The sequence below is a fragment of the Indicator indicator genome, chromosome 8 (assembly GCF_027791375.1).
Source record: "Indicator indicator isolate 239-I01 chromosome 8, UM_Iind_1.1, whole genome shotgun sequence".
NCBI lineage: Eukaryota > Metazoa > Chordata > Aves > Piciformes > Indicatoridae > Indicator > Indicator indicator.
Window position 1 is genome coordinate 3,289,524 of NC_072017.1, and position 23,871 is coordinate 3,313,394.

The following is a 23,871-nucleotide window of genomic DNA, read 5'->3' on the forward strand; positions in this document are numbered from 1 at the left end:
GAGGATGCTTAGGGGACTTGAGCATCTCCCCTGTGAAGAGAGACTGAGAGCCCTGGGGCTGTTTAGTCTGGAGAAGAGAAGACTGAGAGGGGATCTGATCAATGTCTATCAATAGCTGAGGGGTGGGGGTCAAGAGGAAGGGGCCAGGCTCTTTTCGGTCGTGTACAATAGTAAGACAAGGAACAACAGGTACAAGCTTGAACATAGAAGATTTCAGCTCAACATGAGGAGAAACTTCTTTCCAGTGAGGGTGACAGAGCACTGGAACAGGCTATCCAGGGGGGTTATGGAGTCTCCTTCTCTGGAGACTTTCCAAACCCACCTGGATGCATTCCTGTGCAGACTACCCTAAGTGATGCTGCTCTGGCAGGGGGTTGGACCTGATGATCTCTGGAGGTCCCTTCCAACCTCTAATGTACTGTGAGACTGTGAAAATGGGGAAAGGAGTCTTCAAAATCTTGGAAGACTCCTCTAACACCACCACGAAGCTTCCCTAGAATTGTCACAAAAACCATACAACTGCCCACTCTTTGAGAAGGTTTTCAGAAGGGATATTAAGAGTATATATGCTCTAATGTGGTCCTGCTGATACATGGAACAGAGAAAAGTTGAGAAGTTCTGTCGCCTATTAAATGTGTTCCAATTACAAGTTTCCTTAATTACTAGGCTTGAGAGCTCTAACAACACCTATAAACAGTAGAGAATCATGCCTGAACAAGACATGATCATGAGGTAAATTTCAGGAATAACATTAATAAAGGAAATTCATGTCAAAGCCTTCAGAGTATCAAACATGTTCAAAAGCCACTAATGTCACAAGAAATTAGAAATGAAAAAAAAATAGTTCTTCCTTCAGTCCTCAAATATGTGTTTCAAGAGGGGATCTTATTAACCTTTATAAATATCTGAAGGGTGGGTGTCAAGGTGAGGTGCCAGTCTCTTTTCTACTGTGTCCTGTGACAGGACAAGGGGCAATGAATACAAACTGGAACATAGGAAGTTCCACTTCAACATAAGGAAAAGACTTCTTTACTATGAGGGTGATGAAGCCCTGGAAATGGCTGTCCAGAGAGGCTGTGGAGTCTCCTTCTCTGTAGGCATTCAAGACCCATCTGGATGCAGTTTTGTGAGACCTGCCCAGGGTCATCCTGCTTTGGCAGGGGTTTGGACTCAAGGATATCCAAAGGCCCTTTCTAACCCCTACCATTCTATGAAATGTAGATACCTCAAAGACATTAGTCAAATGGAATATCATTTGATATATCAGTTATTTCATTTGACATATCAGTTATTTCATTTGACTAAGTGGTAACTCCTCTAATCCTTAGTTCTCTAACATGCTTCTTCTCAAACTAGGAAGATAATTTGAAAAGCCATAATCTGAACTTTGTTAAAAACCAACTTTAAATCAGATTGACATCTAATCTGCCACAAAATGAAAAGCATCAACTTCTCTTTTAGTTAGGTCACAGGGCAGGAATTGATCAGAACCTGTCCAGTTTCCAAGAGACCTAAATCACATTAACAAATGTCATTTTAGCAGCTGAGAAGGAATTGCTGCAATGTAATTTCAGCAATGGGAGTTCATTCAGGTGCAGCTGTATCCTAAAACACCCACCTGACACTTCACTACATAGGCTCACTATGACAGATTTTAGGGTTCTAAAACAAAGCTAGTGCTCAAAGGGCATTAAGCAGCATGAGCTGAAAGACAATTACAGATTGCAACTACATTTGTACCTCAGCCACTTAGCCAACTAACTGGAAAGGATGACTACAAGAGAAATGCAGACTACTAAAGATAGGTGACAATTTAACAGAAATAGCTGCTGAATGAGAATGTGTCTAACAGCAGAGCTACTCACTTTCCATTTTAACTAAACAGGATACCAGACCAATATGAGGTCTTCAATAACACTACAAATATGACTTTGAACTGTTAACATGAATATAAACAACCCACCAGTGGTTTCACTTTAAACAGTGACCAACTGCCTTTTGTTTGTAAATGAAGTCAGCGAGCAACAGCTATTTCAGTCCTACCAAGGAGCCTTGACACTGCAGTGACATGAAAACATTGATAAGTGTTAGGCTGGCTTTTCTAGCACTGTCATTTGAAGAGGACACAAGTTCTGACATTTGCTGAGCAATTATATGTACAAAACCAACACACAGGAAGCTCTGGGCTCACTGATGCATATAAATTTGGGAGAGAAGCACTGTTATGTTTTCCTCATGCTTAAAAGAAACCCGCTCAGAAAGTTTAGCTCAGTGCCTAACAAGTTGCCACAAATTAAGTTAGAGTGGGTTCACAGCACATGAACCAATCTCCAGTAATTGCCCACGTGTGCACACTTACCCTGCAATAAACTTGGGACAGCTCACTTCCAAAAAGCAGCAGAGCAAGTCACCTTATGTACTGTTACCACGTTGTCTCCAATGTGCTACATATCCACACCCAACCTTACCCAGCAAGTCAGGCAAGGAGCTATATATCTTGCCCTGCCTCTCTGGAGATTTCTCCACCTGGTCCCCCTTTCTGCCTTTTTAATTAAAAAAAAAAAAAAAAAAAAAAAGCCTGTGCTGCTTGAAATTGGAAAAAAAAAATTAAATTTGATCCAATCTGGTTCAAGAACAGCTAAATGGGAAGACCTATAAAACAGTTTACCACAGTCACTGATAACTTCTTGAGGCAGCAATTATCAGGCCTAAGGCAAAGTCTCCCTGGGCCCAGGCACAGCTCAGTTCTGTCAGCATGTGCACAGTGGCAACCTGATATAAAGTTTTAGCATATTAAACAGCGTTCAGAAGCTTATGGCTAAGAAACTCTATCTAAAGTCACTGAAATACTTTTAGCTATTTAACTCTGTGATTTGAAGGTTGTCTTATGGCTGAACTCTTTTAAAACCTACAGCACATCTGGATTTAACTAACAGCAGCAAACAAAAACAAAAACCCCCAAACCAACCCAGTCCCAAAGTTCACTAACACTGTAATGCTGTTTTAATAGCCAATGCTGCTACCAAAGCAGCACTAGCAAAAATTTATTTTCACATAGTAGTAATCTAGGGCAATTCTACTTTCTCCTTTCCATTTTTCACTTGACACTTCTGCCCTGTGTAGACTTCTCTAAAAGCACTTTGAGAATTAAAACCTAAAAATGAGACTCTTGGTTCTAAAATGCAGATTGAAAAACCAAGGCATCACATTCCAGCACCCATTTCAGTTCCATCTTAAATCCACAGCCCAACTTCACAGGCAGTAATCTCATTAGAGCATTAAATGTAAAACAACATAATTTCAGCTGTGAACAAAACTATTTCTTCTGCCACTACAAGGCTGCAGACAATTTCCTAATGGGGTATGTGAATACATGGACTGAAAAAACAGCCTTTATTGCACAAAGCAAAGAGCAGAACAGAGACAACTAGAACCCTTCATCACCTATTATCTTCCACAGCAAAGTTCTTCTGAAATCACAAGTAGACAATCTATGTAGACAATCCAAACAGCTAAGAGGAATTATTGCTTTATGCACAAACTGCAATTTAAACATAGTTTGTTTCCATATGAGGTCTCCTTAGCTGGGAATTGGTCTTTGATTTCTACAGTGACGTAATCTCTTCAGTTAAACAGGATTTTGGGTTAAGTGGTAGTGATCCAAATCCATTTGATCCTGAAAGAGTTCACATGAGGTTTAAATTTTGAGTACATTCACCCTTTCAGTTGATTGAATTATTTTTTGCATGACCTGCCCTAACTGAGGCCTTAAGCGTGGGATCTTTATGAAACAGTTTAAGAGAAACCCACCTACACCATCCCTCCTATTTTCACAAACTTGTTGCTTTTTGATTGCTCTGCCAGGTCTCTGAAACTGCCTGTTTCACTCACAGTACTAACTTCCATTCATCAAATGCAGAAACTTAACCCACCCTCATTTAAAAAATGGGTTTGGAGTATTTAGTACCTTGACAACTGAATTACACAGTGGTCATAAATTCCAGGAGTTTGGTTTCAGTTTTTATAGAGCAATTGGTCAAAATAAATAATTAAGTCATCAATCAAGCCAAATCACATTTATCAATAAGTGCATATAAAACTACAGCATGGGTTTCCATTACATAGCCATACTTCACACAGAATCACAGAATCAACCAGGTTGGAAGAGACCTCCAAGATCAAGTCCAATCGATCACCCAACCCTAACTAATCAAACAGACAATGGCACTAGGTGCCTCATCCAGGCTTTTTTTAAACACCTCCAGGGCACTGACCCCACTACCTCCCTGGGTAGCCCATTCCAATGGGCAATCACTCTTTCTGTGAAGAACTTCTTTCTAAGAATATACTTTATATGTAGGACAACTTTTAACAACTCCTCTTTTCTAGGTGTCTCAGTCTAGATGTTTGAAAATTAGTATTACAGTTGCTAAAACATTAGGAAAGGAATGAAGATATGGAGCAGACTGCATTCAAGTTTTGTTGTCTGTTGAGGTTTGTAACTTGCACAGAAACATGACTGAAGCCACAACAGGCAGCATTAAGTAATGTGCCAAACACCTGACACCAGCAATAGCAGTGCTCAGCAAACTGTGCTGCCTGCCCCATGAGTGCCCAGCACTGCATAAACAAAACCATGCAGCATTTCTTCTGTCACTGACACCAGCCCCTCTCTTGTGACATGAACTTCCATCAAAGAGATGCATTATGCTGTCCATGATTTAGGATTTATACGTAAAACAATAACATTTATTGTCACTAGAATTCATGACATTCACAAGCTTGGCCATCCCACTCCAAATGTATCATATTTCATTTCCCTTGTGCTACATAAACTAGTAGATTGCAAGGCATAAATGGAGAAATAAGAGTAGCTGCCTTGCACAGGCTCATCATCTGGAAGATGATGCCTTGTGTTAATTTAGCAAAGTCGAGTTGGATGAGAATAAGCTTATGCTCTCATACTTCTCCAGTGCATCAGGCTAGATGTCAGGCAAATGATTCTCCAAGGAAGCACACAGTCTCCTCCCCGAGCAACTAAACATTGCTCACACATGACACCATTCCAGTGCTTCTAAAGGAGGTTTTAACTCTAAAACACATTTTCTTTGTTTTTTAACCGTCTGCCTGTTCCTTCACAAAGGTCTCTGTGGATGAGCCTACAACCAGTTCTGCCCCTCCTCAGACTGCTTTTGTCACACACTTTTCCTCCCTGGACACGCTTCCCCTGTGTTTCTCTTGTTGACACTGTGCTCCTCCCCTGCATTTCTCCTGCAGCTCTGATGCTGCTCCTCCACTACTGTCACAGGAAAGTTCAATAAGACAGCTGGGGAACAGCATATTAAGGGAGAGCAAACCTTGATTCTCAGTAGAAGCTCACCCAAGTGTAATAAAGACAAGGTGAACTGCCACCTGCATGTCTTTCGGCTGAAGCAGCAGGGTAAGCAGTATTTAAAAAGAGAGGTATCACCGAAAGTAAATTGTGGTCCTACACTGTAGAAATAAATGAAAACACCTGAGGACAACACATTTATGAGATGAAGGAGCACGTTTAACTTTGCTGCCTCTACAGCTGAAAGAAATCAAGCCTTAAAACATGCTTGATGCACGTGTGAAGAAGCATAACAGCACCTGTGAGCTAATTCTGCACCACAAGTTTCTCAACGCCCCCGCACCTTCTGAACTTGTGAAAACGCTGACATCTAATTTAGTGGCAGCGCTGGAGCACACTCCAGTCCCCAAGTGACCCAACAAAATGCCCTCGACCACGACCGAACAAAAGCACAGAGCTGGAGGCCTCCCGGGAGGTGCGACATGATGTGCAGAAACCAAAAATACCCTTCTCCTGCAGGCTTCAGCACATCTTGGGGAGCTAATCCCTTCCTTCATCCAGCCCCAGAGGGCGAGGCTGCCTCTCTACACAAAGCCCGGAGACCACCTCCGACACCAGGCACACGTCTAGAAACGGCACCTTCCCCCCGAGGACAGCGGGGCAGGGGCAGGACGGTGGCTTTTCCACCTACCGTCGGCGGGGAACAGCACAGAAGGGAGCAGTGGAGAGGAGCACCCCCACCCCATCCCCACCCCGGCCGCCTCCTCACCAGCTGGTCTCGTCCTCTTCGCAGCCGGCCAACCGCTCCAGCTCCTCCGGCCTGAGTAGCGCCGCATCGTCCAAGAGGCCACTGCCCTCCCCGCCGGCCGCGACGCCGCCGGGCTCGTCGAGAGGCTGCCGCCAGGCAGCGGCCCTGGGGCTGAGGCAGCGGCCGTCGGGCGGGGAGGCGGTGGGGGGCGAGGGGGAAGGGCCACCGCTCAGGAGGCGCTTGGGGCTGGCAGGGGCGGCGGGCAGGGCGCCGTGGCGGCTGCGGAGCTGCTCGTTCTGCTTTTCCAGCTTCTTCACCAGCTCCTGCAGCTTCCGCACCTCCGCGTCCGCGTTCACGCCTGAGCCGACGTCCTCCATGGCGCCCGCCGGCAGAGGGGCGGCTGACGCGGGGAAGGGCGGCCGCGCCGCCCCCGTCTACATGGCCGGGCGGCCCGCGGCGGGGGAGGGCCGTGGCGCGGCGGGGCGGGCCGCGGACGCTCGCTTACTGCCTCCTCCTCAGCGGCGCCGGCTGCGGGGAGGGACGGAGGACGGGCATCCGGCCGGCGCCATCTCGCCACCTCCCTCAGCCTGACTTTCCGCTCGCACGTCATAGGCGTGACCCGGAAGCGTCGCCGCTCGGCCTCGCCTCGCCCTCAGCTGTGTCAGGGCTGGCGTTGCCGGGGTTGCGGTGACGTCTCCGGCGCTCGACCCTCTCCACTGTAGTCGGGGCGAGTGCTAGTGCTGAGGCACCTCCATTCGCCTCTTGCCGGCCCTCTCAAGGAGAACCTTTCCTCACCGTATGAGCGGCTGCTCCGCGAGCCTCGTTGCGAGGGAACAGCCTGGCCTGGCCTCCAGTCTCGTCTCTTGGCGATTGCAGGTCCCACTCAGGAGTTGTTTGCGAAGCCCTGGGATACCTTTCCAAAATGCTCTGAAATCCCTGAATCCTCTGAAAGCCCTGGTGATGGTCTTTGGGCCCTCGGTGTGTGAACAGTTCTCTGGATAGCACTCGAGCATTTCGTCTTGTATAAATACGTACATGTAATAATTTTGAAAGTGACATGAAATCGCATGCGTAACAGGATTCTTGCACCGTCAGGTTTAAGGGATTAGTGGGGCTTGGGGGTTTGCGTCTCAAAAACTTCATCTGCTGCCATCATGGGAGTGCTCTGCCCATGCTTTCCACACATCACTCTTACACTGTGAGACAGTGCCCTTAGTGCCATCCCTTAACAGCTTTTTAATCTTTCCCAAGCTCCATCTGCTCCACAGCTTCATTCTGGAGCGTGTGTTTCTGGGGTGTATTAGAAGGGCTGTGGTTAGTAGGTCGAGAGAGGTTCTCATCCGCCTCTGCTCTGCCCTGGTGAGGCTGCATCTGGAATATTGTGTCCAGTTCTGGGTCCCTCAGTTAACTGCCTGAGAGAGTCCAGCACAGAGCCACAGAAATTATTAAGGGAGTGGAAAATCTTCCTTACGAGGAGAGACTGAGGGAGCTGAGGGCTCTTGAGCTTGGAGAGGAGGAGACTGAGAGTGACCTCATTCCTGTTGATAAGTATGTAAAAGGTGAGTGCCCAGAGGCTGGAGCCAGGCTCTGCTGGGTGATGCCCAATGACAGGACAAGGGGCAACAGGTGGAAGTTGAGGCATAGGAAGTTCCATGGAAACATGAGGAAAAGTTTTTTCCCTGTGTGGTTGACAGCACACTGGAACAGGCTGCCCAAGGGAGTTGTGGAGTCTCCCTCTTTGGAGATATTCAAGACCCACATGGATGCATTCCTGTGTGGTTTGCTCTAGCTGATCCTGCTGTGGCAGCAGGGTTGGACTGGATGATCTTTCCAGGTCCCTTCCAGCCCCTAATATCTTGTGATTCTGTGACACCAGCAAGTGGGCTGGAGGAGAACAGGAGTCTTCAGGGGATAACACCACAGATGAGTGGTGTTTACCAGGTTCAGAAAGGGAAGAAAGGAAACAAGAGTGGGGTGCTCAAACCTGTGGGGTATGCTAAGGAAGTGCAAAGCTTAGGGTGCTATAAATGTCATGCTATTGTGTTTGGGTTGTGTCAGGTACAGTGCATGGACTGCAGGGGTGTTGAGGCTGCCAGACATAAGTCTACAGCACTTTAATGTATGGGATCAAGGATGGGATCAGTCCTTGTCTTAGCCAGTAGCCTCCCATTATGCATTCAAAGATTACATTATTGCTTTAGGTACAGTATTGTTTGAGAGTCTGTGCCCTCACCATATTCCAGGTCATTGTTTCCTCCAAACCTTAAGTATTTAAACATATTAAAATACCTCCAGGCTGGAATCCTCTAATAAAACAATTTAAATTACTCTTATGGTAATCTGTCTTCATTATCTGCTAGCCAAACAAAGTTTTTATCAGCAACAAACTTCACCACACTTTTTTGTGTCATTCACAACTACAAAACTGTTAAACAGTTTTGGGCCAGGAATTGAGGCCCTTGGGCACTCTGCTCATTTGACACCACCAGTGGCAACACTTGGAGACTGCTCCAGTGTTGAATCCAGTTCATTCTCTCTTAAGTCTGTATCATTTGGTGCCTTAAGGGAATCCAGATATATTCTGTGAGCACAACTACATTATTAACAGGACTCAGAGTTCTCCCTAAAGGCAAGCAAAAGGATAAAAATATTTTTTACAATAAGGATCTTCTGTGACACTCACTTTCAGTGCCATTGCTGACAATTCAGTGGTTGCTGAGCGTGGCAGTGGTCTTAACCTATGCAGGGAAGTTTATTCCAGCTTAGAATATTTATGCAGGACCACACAGCGTAGCTTCCTTATTGTTCTTTATCTAGTCTGACTCCGGTTGTAGGTGGTGTGGCAAACCTTTGGTCATTTGGCATTAATCATACTTTTATAATAGCAATCGAAGGAGCTTAGCTACTGGGATCAGCTGGTGGCTGAGGGGGACGGAGTGTGAAGTGAGGCTCTGACAAATGGCTCTGCTAGGGAAGGAAGGCAGACAGCAGAAAAGACCGTGACCAGAAAGAGCCCCAGGCTCCTGGGAGTCGCAGCCATCCATGGTAATTATGTCATGTTTAGGAGCCTCCTAGTGGAGCAGTCTGAGCCCTGAAGAGAAGGCTGGGCACTACCCGCATCCAGCCTCTCCTTTCTCTTTCTCCTCCCTTCCTCCAGCCCCTTTTATAGTCTGTCTCTACCACAGATCCCCTACCCCAGCTTTCTGTCCCTTGCTGACACTATTACTTTGCTGCCAGCAGCTCTAGCAATTATTGCTCCCTACAGGACACACTCCCTGGTGGTGTGCGGATGGAGAAGAGCAAAGTGAGAAGAAAAAAAAATCCGAGAACTGCAGTATCATCTGCTTATTTTTTACAAAAAGTAAAGGCAATTGGTTAATGGTCATCATGGTCTGTGCTTGAATAGCAAGGACTACAGTCCTGCTTTCTCATGCGCTCTTGTGCTGCCAGTGCCCTTCTCAGGTTTCAATAACTGAGAAGCAGCAAGGCGTGGGCCAGAAGCCTCCCATGAAATCTCGGGATAACAATGGGCTTCTGTGAGCTTCTTGGTCATCAGATTCCGAGTTTGCACTGCCCAGATGTGAGAGACCACACCCAAGCAGAGGCCCCTGGATGATTGTACACAAATAGCATTAATTGATAGTAATGCCACAAAAATGAAGTCTTTCCACTGTGTCATAAGAGCAAGAGAAATTCCTCTGCATGTGAAACTAGACCTGCTGCAGATTTTCCTGTGAGCAGCTGCAGCCTGTGCCTGTGCCCTGTCTTTTCCACACTCAAGGGGAGGGAAGGGAAAGCAGCCTTTCTGCAGTGGTTGCTTCTCTCCTCTGACGTGGGGCAGGTTCTTGACTCATGTCATGAGAAGACATGAGGAGCACTCCCTCCAAAGCAAAAGAAGCCTGGACAAAGCTCCCATATCACTCAAATAATTCAGCATTCGTCCCTCTGACAAGTGGTTCCTGAGAAAAAGGACACCAGGAGCCTTGTTTTGATAGCCTTGGAGGTCTCTAGCATGGAAAATCCTGTGGTTAGTTTCTCATGGCTGTAATTCACAGATGCACAAAAGGGTTGGAAGGGACCTCTGAAGATCAAGTCCAATCCCCCTGCCAGAGCAGAATCACCTAAAGCAGATCCCATAGGAACACATCCAGATGGGCCTTGAAAGTCTCCAGAGGTGGAGGCTCTACCACCTATTCACTGCATTGTTGTTTTGTTAGAATCTCTCTTTGAAACCTTTATTTCAGCTGTCATCTGGGAGAAGTGAAGATCCCCTCATGGGGGAAAGAACACATGAGGATGGGCAGATGCACGGTGGGAAGTTAACATTTATAGCAAATATGTAACTTCACACCTGGAAAACAGGGCTGGATTTAGGCAGCTTTGTTTAGTCTCCTGCAGAAGTTTGCTGCCTGCCAGAGTGCTCAAAGGAGGCGTTCAGCAGGCCCACACATGTTGGTGTCAGGCAGTGTTGATCTAAACCTCTGACAAAACAGAAAGTGTCATTTGTCATCTCAGTGTCTAGTGTGTGCAAACACTGCATGCACAGCCTATGCCCCTTTCATAATATCTCCTTTGCAGAATTAATGTCAAAGCTCTTCAGCTGGCTCCCTTGAATCATAGAATCATAGAATTGTCAGGGTTGGAAGGGACCTCAAGGATCATCTAGTTCTAATCCTCCTGCCATGGGCAGGGACACCTCACACTTGATCAAGTTGCCCAGAGCCACATCCAGCCTAGCTTTAAAAAATTCCAGGGATGAAGCTTCCACTACCTCTTTGGGCAACCTGTTCCAGTGTCTCACCACCGTTACGGTGAAGAACTTCTTCCTGATGTCTAATCTAAATCTCCCCTCCTCTAGCTTGGATCCATTCCCCCTAGTTCTGTCACTACCTGATAGCCTAAAAAGTCCCTCCCCAGCTTTCTTGTAGCCCCCTTCAGATACTGGAAGGCCACAAGAAGGTCTCCTCAGAGCCTTCTCCTCTCCAGGCTGAACAGCCCCAACTCTCTCAGCCTGTCCTCACAGGAGAGGAGCTCCAGCCCTCTGCTCATCCTGGTGGCCCTTCTCTGGATACACTCCAGCACCTCCAGATCTTTCAGGTTGCTCAGAGCCCTGTTGAGCCTAACCTTGAATATGTCCAGGGATGGGGCCTCAACTACATCCCTGGGCAAACTGCTGCAGATGCTGCAGAACTTGTTCCTAACATCCAAGCTAAATCTCCTCTAATTTCAAACCATTACCCCTTGTCCTAGCTCTGCAGGCCTTTGGAAACAGTAATTCTGCAGCCTTCTTGTAGACCTTTGGTGCAACCTGAGGCCATTTTCTCTGATCCTATCACTTGTTACAGCAAGTGACTGACAGCCTGTTGAGGTCCCTCTGGAGGTATCAGCCTATGTTATATCCACTCCTTCAGCAAAGAATGACACATCGTGCAGGTCATTGATGAAGATGGTGAACAAGACTGGACCTAGTGCTGACCCTTAGAGTACAGCACTAGTTATAGGGCTCCAAATTTGTGCAACTAACCACCACCATCTGGACCCAGATCACTGCAGACATCCCATAATACCTGAATATTCAGACCCAGGTGGCCAAAAAAGCCAGTGGCATCCTGGCTGGGATCAGCAATGCTGTGTCCAACAGGAGCAGGGAGGGATTGTCCCCTTGTACTCAGCTCTGGGGAGGCCACACCTTGAGTCTTGTGTCCAGTTTGGGGCATCTCAATGCAAGAGAGATGTGGAGGTGCTGGAGCCAGGGCAGAGGAGGGCAAGGAAGCTGTGAAGGGCCTGGGGAATAAATCTGATGAGAGACTGAAGAAGCTGGGGATGGTTAGTTTGGAAAAGAGGAGGAGATGTCATTGCTGTCTACAACTACCTGAAGGGAGGTTGTGGAGAGGTTGGTGCTGGTCTCTTCTCACAGGTCATTAGTGATAGAACAAGAGGGAATGGCCTCAAGCTGTGACTGGGTAGGTTTAGACTGGATGGTAGGAAAAAAATTTTCCCAGCAAGAGTGGTCAGGCATTGGAATGTGCTGCCCAGGGAGGTGGCTGAGTCACCAACTCTGAATGTGTTTAAGAGTGGTTTGGATGTGGTGCTTTGGGCTGTGGTTTAGGGGTGAGCTTTGTAGAGCAGGGTTAATGGTTGGACTTGGTGATCCTGAGGGGCTTTTCCAACCTGAATGTTTCTGTGATTCTGTGATCATGGTATCTGAGCATGTCCATAGGTTGAAGATCTTTTGCTCCTTGCATTTTTTGAGTACCTGCAGGTGCAGTTCACTAAGAAATGCAGACTCCCTCTTGTCATGCAATTAGCTACCAGTAGGGCCTGTATATTGATCACTTGGAATTAACTTAATTGCTCTGTAGAAAACTGCTGAGCTCCACACATTTAAACTGCTATGGGAAGGCAGAAGTGACTCAGGACACTGGGAAAGGATTTTCTGTTGTGAAGAAGATTCATGACTTATGTTCACTTGCAGACTGCAGTGATTTCATTCACTTGGGTAACATTGAGTGAAACCTTATATGTCTCCACCCATATGAAGCAATCTTCTGTTATAATAGTAAAAAAAAAAAAAAGTTTCTTATTTTACTGAGAACTCTCCTGACACACCTTTATTAACAAGCCAGCACTGGAAGGAGAAGGAGCTTGTTGCACTCAAGAAGTTCTTAAAACAGTTTCCCTCGTGTGCTTTTTAACAAGAGAAAATAAAGCATTAAATTTACAAATATGAAAGGAAATGGTGTGACCAGTTTTAATAATAAAAACACTGTGTGCAAACAAAAGAATTCCCAAAGAAGCCTGAGTTATACCTCTGTGCTTGTGCTCCTCCCCTCCCCTCCCCTCTCCTCTCCCCTCCCCTCCCCTCTCCCCTCCCCTCCCCCCTCTGCTCCCCTCCCTTCTCCCCTCCCCCCTCTGCTCCCCTCCCCTCCCCTTTCCCCTCCCCTTCCGTCCCCTCCCCCTCCCCTCCCCTCCTCTCTCTCCTCCCCTCTCCCTCCCCTCCCCTCCCCTCTCCCTCCCCTCCCCTCTCCCTCCCCTCCCCTCCCCTCCCCTCCCCTCCTCTCCTCTCCTCCCCTCCCCTCCCCTCCCCTCCTCTCCTCTCCTCTCCTCTCCTCTCCTCTCCTCTCCTCTCCTCTCCTCTCCTCTCCTCTCCTCTCCTCTCCTCTCCTCTCCTCTCCTCTCCTCTCCTCTCCTCTCCTCTCCTCTCCCCTCCCCTCCCCTCCCCTCCCCTCCCCTCCCCTCCCCTCCCCTTCCCTCCTTTCTCTTTGCCTGCCCCCTTTGCCTGCCCCCTTTGCCGTCCCTTTTTTTCTCCCCTTTGCCCTCCCCTTTCCTGTCATTTCTTTTCCCCCTCTGCCCTCTCCTTTTCTCTCCCCCGGCCGTTTAGCGCAGTACAGCAGGTTTCCGTCGCCATCTAGTGGCACCATTAGTGCCTGAGCAAGAACCGGGCAGTCAACCTCTGCCTTCCCAGGGAGAAATCTGTGCACCAAGGCTCTTACCAGCCTCTTCCAGAGGACGCTGCTCTGGTGTCTGAAGAGATGTCCCAGAAGGTATAAAAGTGTCTCACGTTCTGCTGGGACAGCTTCTGCTGCGTCTGTGCCGTGAGGAGGAGCCACAGGTACGAGAGTGCTCTGGTCCCTGAGCTGACAATTCCCTGCCTAGATTTTGGGAGCACTTGGAGAAGAACCCCTGCTCATTCCATGGTGGAAGAAATTCCTTGTATGTGGAGGATGCCATAAAGTAAACCTGAACAGTGTAACCAGTCTCAACACTTAACTGATCCTCTCTTCAACATCTGTATTATTTTTTATCACGATGCCACAATGTTTTGTTTTCTTCTGAATTCTGGCATGATAATTAAAAAATAAATTATACCAGTTCATGGCTGATGTTACCAAACAGTGGTAAAAGGACAAACAATGCACAGGATCAAACAAAACATTCCTGCTTACACTGCTGCTTTTTCTTGTGCTACTCTGTGGTCTCCAGCAGCTCACCTAAACTCACTAGCTCCAGGGTGGAGCTGAGTTAAGCCACTACAGACTCTGCCAGCAAGGATGAGCAAAAGGAAAAGCCCTTCAGGGAAATCCAAAGAAAATTCAAATGCTTTTGTTTCCCAGAGTGTGTTGCTTGGTGCCTAATTAAATGCATACCTTCTTGATGAAGCCCACAAGAAAGGCTGTCATTAGATTTCTTATGGCAAGAATATTAGAGGGTTTGTGAATGAGAGGCAAATTGGGAATATCTTGTTTAGAAATACTGATAGCCTCAGTACAGGCCAGAAAGTGTCTTGTTGTGCTCAACTAGATGTTGCTGTGGGCAACCTGATTTAGTTTAGTCTGTGCTTGCTGCAGAGGGGATTGGGCTAGATGACCTTTGGAGGTTCCTTCCAACCCAGACCATTTTGTGTTCCTGTTTCAGAGAGTAACAAGGGTAAACACTGGGGAAGAAGAATTATGCAAGCCAAAGGATACGACCTTGAGAACAAATGACTATAAAGTAGCTACCACTGAATCCAAACTGGTGGTCACCACCAGATAATCTAGAATTGTTCATTATTGAGAGGAGTAGAGGAGCAGCTGTCTTGCCTCTAGAGTCTGCTACCTTTGTTTGTGGCCTGTGCTTGTGAGGTTGCTGTGATAACAGGTAGTTGAGATTTGAGTTGAGTCCCACATTTTCCAGCTTCCTCCACATTCAAGTTACAGTTCTACAGTCTGAACATTCTCAATGCAAGCAATACAGGATCTTTGAGTCCAACCCCCCTGCCAGAGCAGGACCATAGAATCCAGCACAGGTCACACAGGAACACATCCAGATGGGGCTGGAAAGGCTCCAGAGAAGGAGACTCCACAACCTCTCTGGGCAGCCTGTTCCAGTGCTCTGGGACCCTTACAGCAAAAAAGTTCTTCCTCATGTTGAGGTGGAACCTCCTGTGCTGTAGTTTCCATCCACTGCCCCTTGTTCTATCACAGGGCACAAGTGAGCAGAGGCTATCCCTTCCTTCCTGACACCCAGCCCTCAACACATTAACAAGCAACACATTGATGCACATGGTTACCTTTAAAAAACAAGATTGGACCCCTCAGATCTTCAGGTATCAGGGGAAAACTTGAATCATGAGAGAGATGTATAATGGAACCTCATTTAAATTCAAGCAAGGCAGCCCAGCCAGGCTTAACAGAAGGAAAGATTTTGCTGCATTTTATAAGCCAAATGTAACTCACTATAGTGTAGGTACATGAGTGCATATAGATGAAATATATATATATATATATTATAATCAAAACCTGACCTCAGTTTACTCCCCATTAAATGAGTGGGAATGAAAAGCTCACAGCAGGTCCCCTCAGATCCTTTTGTAATTCAGGTAAGTTGCAAACTTACAGCTTTGGTGTTGGTTTTTGTTACTGTATGTGACAACTATGAGTATGCCAATACATACAACATGTTGCAGGTCTTCATTGATACATATCTGTGTCCATATCTATATATCTAAATATCTAAATATCTATATAGCTATATAGCTATATATCTATATCTAATCTATCTATATTTATAATTATATATATATTTAATGTATTTAGATATATGTATTTGACTTCAATCAAAATGCTAAACTGAGGTATTTTAACATGGTAAGTAACACAGCAATAGAACTATTCTGTCTTTTTGCCAGGTAGAATATACAATTCATGCAACTGCAATTCTCTACCAAAATTAAGATAAAGAGATAATATCTGAACATGAAGCTATTGTCACAGGAAGTCCCTTTAATGAGGGCTTGACAACAGCAAGCTCAATGTACAAGTTATTAGGTATGAGTCCTTCTCTGTGAATATCCTTGGGCCCTTGCAGTGTAGCTGCAGCTTAGATTTTATCATCTGCAGCTTGGAACAACCTTTGGAGTGTGCCAGCGAGCTGTGACCTTCTAAATGCCTTTGTTGCTGGTGGAAAGGCTGAGTCACTGGTTGTGAGGGATTTGTGGAGGATGCCAAATCAAAAGAATAAATGGGACAGATTCAGCCCAGGTGTGGCTGCAGCCAGTGTTGCTTTAGAGCTGAATGTGAACCAAGATCAGGCTTCCTCCAGGAGGAGACTGCCTTGGGCTGAAGCACCTGTGGTGATGCTGTCTCTCACCCATCACAACCAAGCCTCTGTGTTAGGACGTGGTGCACTAAGACACAATTTCAACTTCCTCATTACCAGGACTGAGCCTGCTCCAGTGCTGCACAATTCTTGAAGCACAGAAAGCCCTGCATAAAAGCCACGCTGCGTTCAGACTTCAAAAGATGTGCCCAAATGACAAAAGTCAACCCGCGGTGGAAAGTTCAGACTAGAGAGAAAATTCAAAGGCCTCTTATTTTTAACCAAGAATGCAGCAGGTTTTTTGTCTCAATTTCCCAGCTCAAACAATGTGGCAGGCTGATGAGAGTGAGATATTTTCTATGGGCTCAGTTCCTACTATTGTTTCCAAGCCAAGTGTGAGGCTAGATAGTAATGGCTCAGCCCACACATACTCATGGCACAGGCTTCTCTTACTAGTTGCATGCTTGTGCATTAGAACAAAGGAACACGTGAAGGCAAGGGACTTGCAGTCTTCTTCCTTTCTCATAAGCATTTTGGCAAGTACAAATTTTGAGAAAATCATGGAAGTTTCTCTAGATGTCATTTTTTTTTTTTGGTAATGCTTTTAGCGCTCGTCGCAGTTGGCTTTCCCCAAGAGTTAAGCATCTGAGCAGCCAAAGAGTTCTCTGAAAAAATTAAGTTTATGACAGAATCCAATGAAGCACAAACGGGTGGAGAAGGGCCTGGGAGTGCTGGTGGATAACAAGTCATCCATGGGTCAGCAATGTGTCCTTGTGGCCAAGAAGGCCAACGGGATCCTGGGGTGCACTAAGAGGAGTGTGTCCAGCAGATCAAGGGAAGTTCTCCTCCCTCTCTTCTCTGCCCTGATGAGGCCACACCTGGAATATTGCATCCAGTTCTGGGCTCCCCAGTTCAAGAGGGACAGGGATCTGCTGGAGAGAGTCCAACAGAGGAGGATGAAGGGACTGAAGCACTGCCTGATGAGGAGAGGTTGAGAGCCCTGGGGTGTTTAGTGTGGAGAAGAGAAGACTGAGAGGGGATTTAATCAATATCTATAAATATCTGAGGGCTGGGGTACAGAGGGAGGGGAGAGGCTCTGCCTCTGTGATAGGACAAGGGGCAATGGATGGAAACTACAATACAGGAGGTTCCACCTCAACATGAGGAGGAACTTCTTCACTGTGAAGGTCCCAGAGCACTGGAACAGGCTGCCCAGGGAGGTTGTAGAGTCTCCTTCTCTGGAGACTTTCAAGCCCCATCTGGATGTGTTCCTGTGTGACCTGTGCTGGATTCTATGGTCCTGCTCTGGCAGGGGGTTGGACTTGATGATCTCCAGAGTTCCCTTTCAACCCCTAACATCCTGTGAGCCTGTTCTTTACTGAGTCTTGTCAGCTTTACTCATAATGTATAATTATCACCTAAATGTTTGATAAATAATCTCCCCAGTTTTAATTTGTTTGGTTTTGTTTAGGTTTTTTGCTTTCCTACATGGAGTTAGCATTCAGTGCTTTATACCTCCTGTCTAGACTGTGGATATAAAAATCCCAAAATTTCAGGTGGCATGAGTCTGCATGCCAAAGGAAAATCTGGAATCATCTGACAATGCTGAAAGGATGAAAAGACATCATGGTATTCACAGGAATGTTATTCCCAGCTGGATCAGTGAAGGTTATTGTCAAGGCAGGTCATGGCAGATGTAGCTGGGACTTCCACTTGGAGAAGCTGGCTGCCTAGTCCAGGAAGAAGACTTTTTCAGAAGGAGCTCCTCAGAGAAGTTGGTAATCAAAGAAGGCAGCAGGAAATGCCAGGAAAAGAAAGGAATGAGAAATGCATGTGGATAATTGCTGTTCTAGAAGCCTAGGTTGTAAGCAGAGCTCACACACACACATGTCCCATGTTATGTTGGGCAATTTTTATTACCATAAATGCTACAATATCAAAGAACCATAGAAAGGCTTGAGTTGGAAGAGACCTTAAGGATCACCTAGTTCCAACCTCCCACTAGACCAGGTTGCTCCTAAGCACTGACCACTGTATTCCAGTGGGCTTTCACAACCCCTTGCTATTCTGACCGATTGTGACTGCAGCATCCTGCAAAAGCAGCTTCAGTTCCTTGACCTTTATTTAAATCTAAGAGAGATCCTGTTTGCAGCTGATACCTTACTGGCATCCTCTCAAGCAGGTTGTATGACCTGTATTTAGGAGCAGCTTTCCAGGGGGTGGCATTTGTTTGTAAGAGCAGAGACATCTTACCAGACATATCACATGGGTTATAGCCCCAGGAACAGATGTCCCAGCCTGTGATCAGATGGTTTTTTTTCTTCACATAGAGCTCAAAAGTGTGGCACAGTCAGAATGCAGCAGTGAAACAGAACTTCAGTGGCTGGCCTTGAGCTGGCAGCAATGGGCTGGAAGGTGAGAAAGAGGTAAAAACTCCTGAGGCCACTGGAAGCTCTTCAAAGACAGCTGAGGGAGACAGGATTTATCCTTCTTCCATTTCTACCTTTTGTGGTTCTATTGTTTGGCTATCTTATTTATGTTTGACTGGAAAAATGGACACCATTTAAATAGCAGATGTGAAAATATCCCTTGAACTTCTTTTTAGGGTGTCAGGGAGTGATAGGACTGGGGGGAATGTAGCAAAACTAGAAATGGGTAGATTCAGATTGAATGTTAGGAAGCAGTTCTTCCCCATGAGGGTGGTGAGACACTGGCACAGGTTGCCCAGGGAGGTGGTGGAAGCCTCATCCCTGGAGGTGTTTGCAGACAGGCTGGATGTGGCTCTGAGCAACCTGATGTAGTGTGAGGTGTCCCTGCCCATGGCAAGGGGATTGGAACTAGGTGATCCTTGAGGTCCCTTCCAACCCTAATAATTCTACGATTCTATCTGGGCTATTAGCCCACATTTTTATTTACTCTTCTTCTATGAACACGTTAGTGCTACAGGAATGCTCTTGGTTTCTCAGATCCCTTAAAATTTATCACAGAACATGGCCTATGTTCACATTATCTTTTTCTCCAAATTACCTGTTGTGGACCATCAACGTCCCTGGACCATAAACCACCCTGGACCATAAACCTCCCTGGACCAAAAACCTCCCTGGAGATATTCAAAGTGAAGCTCAACAGGGCTCAGGGCAACCTGATCTAGTTGAGGATGTCCCTGCTGACTGCAGAGGGGGTTGGACTGGATGACCTTCAGAAGTCACTTCCAACCCAGACCATTCTTATGATTCTATGATTCTGTGAACCACAGAGACCATAACTGTAAAGATTCAGAAGGACTCAGAAGAATGGAGCAGTAAGGGCTAGGGAGTCTGTCCTTCCATGGCTTAGGACAGATTGAGGTTTAACCTGAAGAAAGAAAGGATGCATGTCTGATGACATCCCACTTACCAGTAATAATGGCTGGGGAGATTTACTAGTGTTTTCTCTTCTTCAGTCTCTCTTTCTTCAGTCTTCCAGTGGGGCTTGCTCTCCCCAGAGGGTAGCTCAGTGAGGCTTGTCATTTAGGACTTCCTCCAGCCAACATTCTGTCTATGAATGTGCTTGCTTGCTTACAGTGTAGAAAAGCTCTGATGACGACACTTCTGTATTTCAAGTGTGTGGTCTGTTCTCAGAAGAAAGAGTTCAGATACAGAGAAGTTCAATCTGGCATGTACCCACCATCACAGCTGCCTAGCCCATGATGTGCTGCAGAGTCTGATTTTTGAGCCAGATAGGAAGCTGAAAGCAACTTTTCTCCTTACTACAACCTGCTGGTAATGCATTCAGAGGAGGAGGCTGGGTTTTGTTTTGTTGGGTTTTGTTTTGTTTTGTTTTCAGAGAAGGATGTCTCTTTCTTTAATAACACAGAGCAGGGAATGTCTTTGTGGTCTAGCAACCGTGGCCAGAAAGCTGCCTGTTGTTATGGAGGTTGAGGAAATAACACTGTCTGCAAAGAGGAAGCAGACAAATAGGGATTGTTCAGTTGTTTGAATTGCTTAAGGAGTAAAGCAGGTGCGAGTAAATAAAAGCAACATTCAGTAGCAGAAAGCAGTTTGCCTGTCCTCAGTGGCAGGCAGGAGATTTCCTAAACACAGCCATTACAGAGGTGTCTGGCCTGGTTGGTACTGATAAATTCCTGACCACTGGCTCCTCAGATGAAACAATTCTAGTTATACCTAACCCTGTATGGGAATACACTGTTCCCTCAAAGAGCAGGCCAGCTGACATATGTCCTTGCAGATCTTTTTGATGATCATGGAGATGGGACTTGCCAACAAAGAATTACAGCACTGCTTTGGTTTCCAGGCTGGGAATCACATATCCCAAAGCACAGCTACATTGGAGATGTGTGCATGGACTGACTGAGACACAGCAGGCATGAGTTTTGTGGTTGGCACTGGAAAACACATGGCTTTCTATATAGCAAACATCCGTTCTCTCAAAGACATGCACTGCCTCTTAAATGTCTGAGAAGGACCTCAGGGGAAGATCCAGCTGCCTCTGTCTCACTCCTCACTTCTCAGGAGCCTCAGCCTAGTGCAACAGCAGAGGCTTTAGGGAAGCAAAGAAGCCTCTGCTTCTTTGTGCCTCACCTTTGTGAAAGAGTAGGATGCAGGTCATGGGCTGTGTATGATGCAGGTTAGTGAAAGTGGTAGGCTGATCTTGTTGAGCTACTGTGATGGTTTGTAGGACAGGCAATAAATATTGCTGTTAAGAGCTCACAGGCCTGTTGCAGAAGTATGTTTATTTGTATCTGTGAAGGGTAGGATCCATCCAGCCCACCCCCCTGCCTTCTGTGGTGAACACGGATGGCCAGGTGAAAACAACAACAGGGTGACCTTTATGACACTTTCATGCAACTATTCCTCCAGGTTCTACCTCAGAAGGTTTTCTGGATCTGCTGTGTTGTGTCTGTGTAGTGCTTCTCGAAAGATCCCTCTTACAAATGTCTCTTTTGAAACTCATCTGACTTGCTTCATCTGTAACATCATTTGAAAAGCAAAAGGTTTGACACATCTGGCTGCTGTATGACAAACCATCTCCTTTTGTTTGTTTTCAATCTAACTCTTACTGGCTCCCATGGAGATCCTCTGGCTTTTGGATCAGAAGAGACTGTGAGCAGCAGATCCCTATTTACCATTTCCATCCCATTGAAGGTTTTCTTTACACCATCTATCTAAAAGGCTGGAGATGCATTTCTCACTGGGAAGCAACTGGTGAATTATTCTGGCATATTCATTACTATCTGGTGCCTTAAAACTCCTTTGCAGTAGGTTCTTTTGCATAATATTTGTATTGGTCATGGTGTCTCTGTACAAACTTCTTCTGGTGCTCCTTCAAATACCTTCCTGTGCTGCTCTTGCCCATGATGGCAGTGCTGGGATGTTTAGCTCTTAACTGCTGTAGCTCTTTGTTCCCTGCTAATGGGACATCCCAAGTCTTTAATTGTTTGCATATGCTGTGGTTTGTTGCTGCCCTCCTTGCAAGTCATCACACCTAACATTTTGTTTACTGTGACATTAGGCCTTCTGCTCATGTGCACTACTGGAGTCATGCTGAGGTCTTGGACCTCTCCACTCTTTGAGGATACTTAAAAATTCAAGAAGCTTTGGAGCAACCCAGATGTCAAAACACAGGTATTTATTGCTAGTTTAGAAGACATCCTATAGCACTGCTTCAACTCTGAGAACTTCATGTCTGCCTCACAGGGAAGCAGGAGACAAAATGTGGACCACTGTGCAGCTGGGCAGGTGTGGTAGTTTCAGGCTGTGCCTGGAAAATTTTCACACAGATCTTGAACAGAAAGTGGTAGAATATAAATAAATCACCACTGGGTGTAAAAAGGAAAATAGTGGTAAGTTCTAAACAAAGTGGGTTTGTACAAACTCTTTCTTTCTGCTTCCTCACTCTGGGAAACACTAACTTGTGCTTCTGCTTGGCTTTGCTGACCTTGGCTGTGTTCTTTGTTGTGGCTGAGTATCTTAACAAACAACTCTTTGGTCTTGTCCCTTGTGTACAGGGCAGGGAGCAGGGAAGGGGAAGCTATCAACTCCCCTGGTTTGTCCAGGGGGGATTCTTGTGTTGTTTATAAATTTTAAATATCTGTAAACATATGTAAATATTCTCTATTTTGTACATATTCATTGCATCTCATTCTAGATTGTGGTTTTGCTTGTAAATACAGCTTCATTTGCTTCCAACTGAGCTGGTCTGGCAATTTAATGTTGGGGGGAATTTTCAACCCGCCACAGCAGGATTTTGGTAGAGTATTATTATACTGATCTACAGATTGTGAGTGATTGGTGAGCCCAATGTCAACAGGAGAGGTGTAACCAAAAGGCCACAGCACAAAAAAGTGCCTGACTGAGTTCTGCTTTCTAGCCCTCAGGTAAAACCTCCTCAAAACATGCTCCAAATGTCTGCCATCAACCCATAGCTCACCTTGTGAGCTGGTCCTTCAGAGAGCCCATGAGGCCCCTGCCTTCCAGTCTCTCTTAACCAAGCCTTATTCAAATACTGCCCCTGTGGTTTTCAGCTGTTTTTCTGGCCCCTCCATCCACCTTCAAGACAACAATATCAACTGCATGACAGAATAGTTTATGGTAGGTCTGTATTACATCCCACTGCCTAGAGGAACTTTCAGTAGTGAAATGGAATTATCATCCCCAAAGTGAGAAAAACTCTGGAGCAAGGAAAAGCAGCACACTTACTCATATGGAAACCAGGCAATGAAGAATGGCTGTAATTTTTTTCTACTGTTCTCAAGGTTCCCTCTTGAGAGTGAAAAAAAAATATATTGTTTATCATTTCTGCTCACAGCAAGTGAGGGAAGAGAAATAAACAGAGGAAGTGACTGGTGGCTGGATTCACAGAAGCCTCTGAGAAATGAAGAAGGGCTGAATAGGATGAAGAGGGTTTAACAGGCACAAAAAGGAAAAAGAGGAAGAGCCTCTCTATGCAGGCCTGCAATTTCATAAGCCTGAGTCTTTCTCAAAGTGAGGACTTTTTCCTAGAGGGGAGATGTTTGCCACAAGAACTCTTCACTGCTGTTCCCTCCTTCTCAGCAGAGCAAAATCAGCTATGCTGGGAGATGAGTGCCTTTAATCCAAGATCACTATAGCATTTTAAGTTTACTGAATCCCCAGGGGCTTACCAACAAAAAACCAAACAAAAAAAAAGTGCTCCAATGCCTGCAGAGGTTTGAGTGATGCTACACCACCCCCAGGGCACAGCAGTTCTGAAATTCTAAGAGTAAGGAGAGAAAAGATGGAAACAGCAAGACCAAGCTCATCTGAAAATACAAGCAAAGCCTTGAAATGTGCCTTCCTTTTAACCTTCCCCACGTTTGCGTAACATTTCTCCATGTGAAATTTCATGGAAATGAAATAAGGTCTGGTTCCAATTTGCTGCTTTTTTTTCAGCTAAGTGGATTTTTTTTTCTAACCCCACAGCCAAAACATTCCTGTGAATGGAAAGTTCAGCCCTCTCCTGGCTGCAAAATTTAAACAAATCTATAAAAGAAGCTTAATATTTGTAAAGTACTTTTGCTCTTTAAACATGTTAGAGCAGGACACACTAAGAGCCCTGGTGATGGGCACTTCTAGGTAGTTATGAAGTACAGAAGGAAACCAAAACTCTTCTTGCAAAATATCAACTCCTTCCCCCAGTACTTCTGCAAGCCCTGGCACTGTGCTGGGGTTGGCATGTCTCTCAAACTCACACT

At 45.9% G+C, this 23,871-nt stretch overlaps 1 protein-coding gene across 2 annotated transcripts in view; it reads right to left on the minus strand.

Moving 5' to 3' along the window:
• SLAIN2 (SLAIN motif family member 2) overlaps nucleotides 1-6,457 on the minus strand; it is a 38,462-nt gene extending 32,005 nt beyond the window's left edge. For both annotated transcript variants that reach the window (XM_054382815.1, XM_054382814.1), the window contains exon 1: nucleotides 6,102-6,457. In XM_054382815.1, coding sequence (XP_054238790.1) covers nucleotides 6,102-6,457 — 356 coding nt within the window. The remainder of the gene's footprint in view (nucleotides 1-6,101) is intronic.
• Between the last annotated feature and the right edge of the window lie 17,414 nt (nucleotides 6,458-23,871).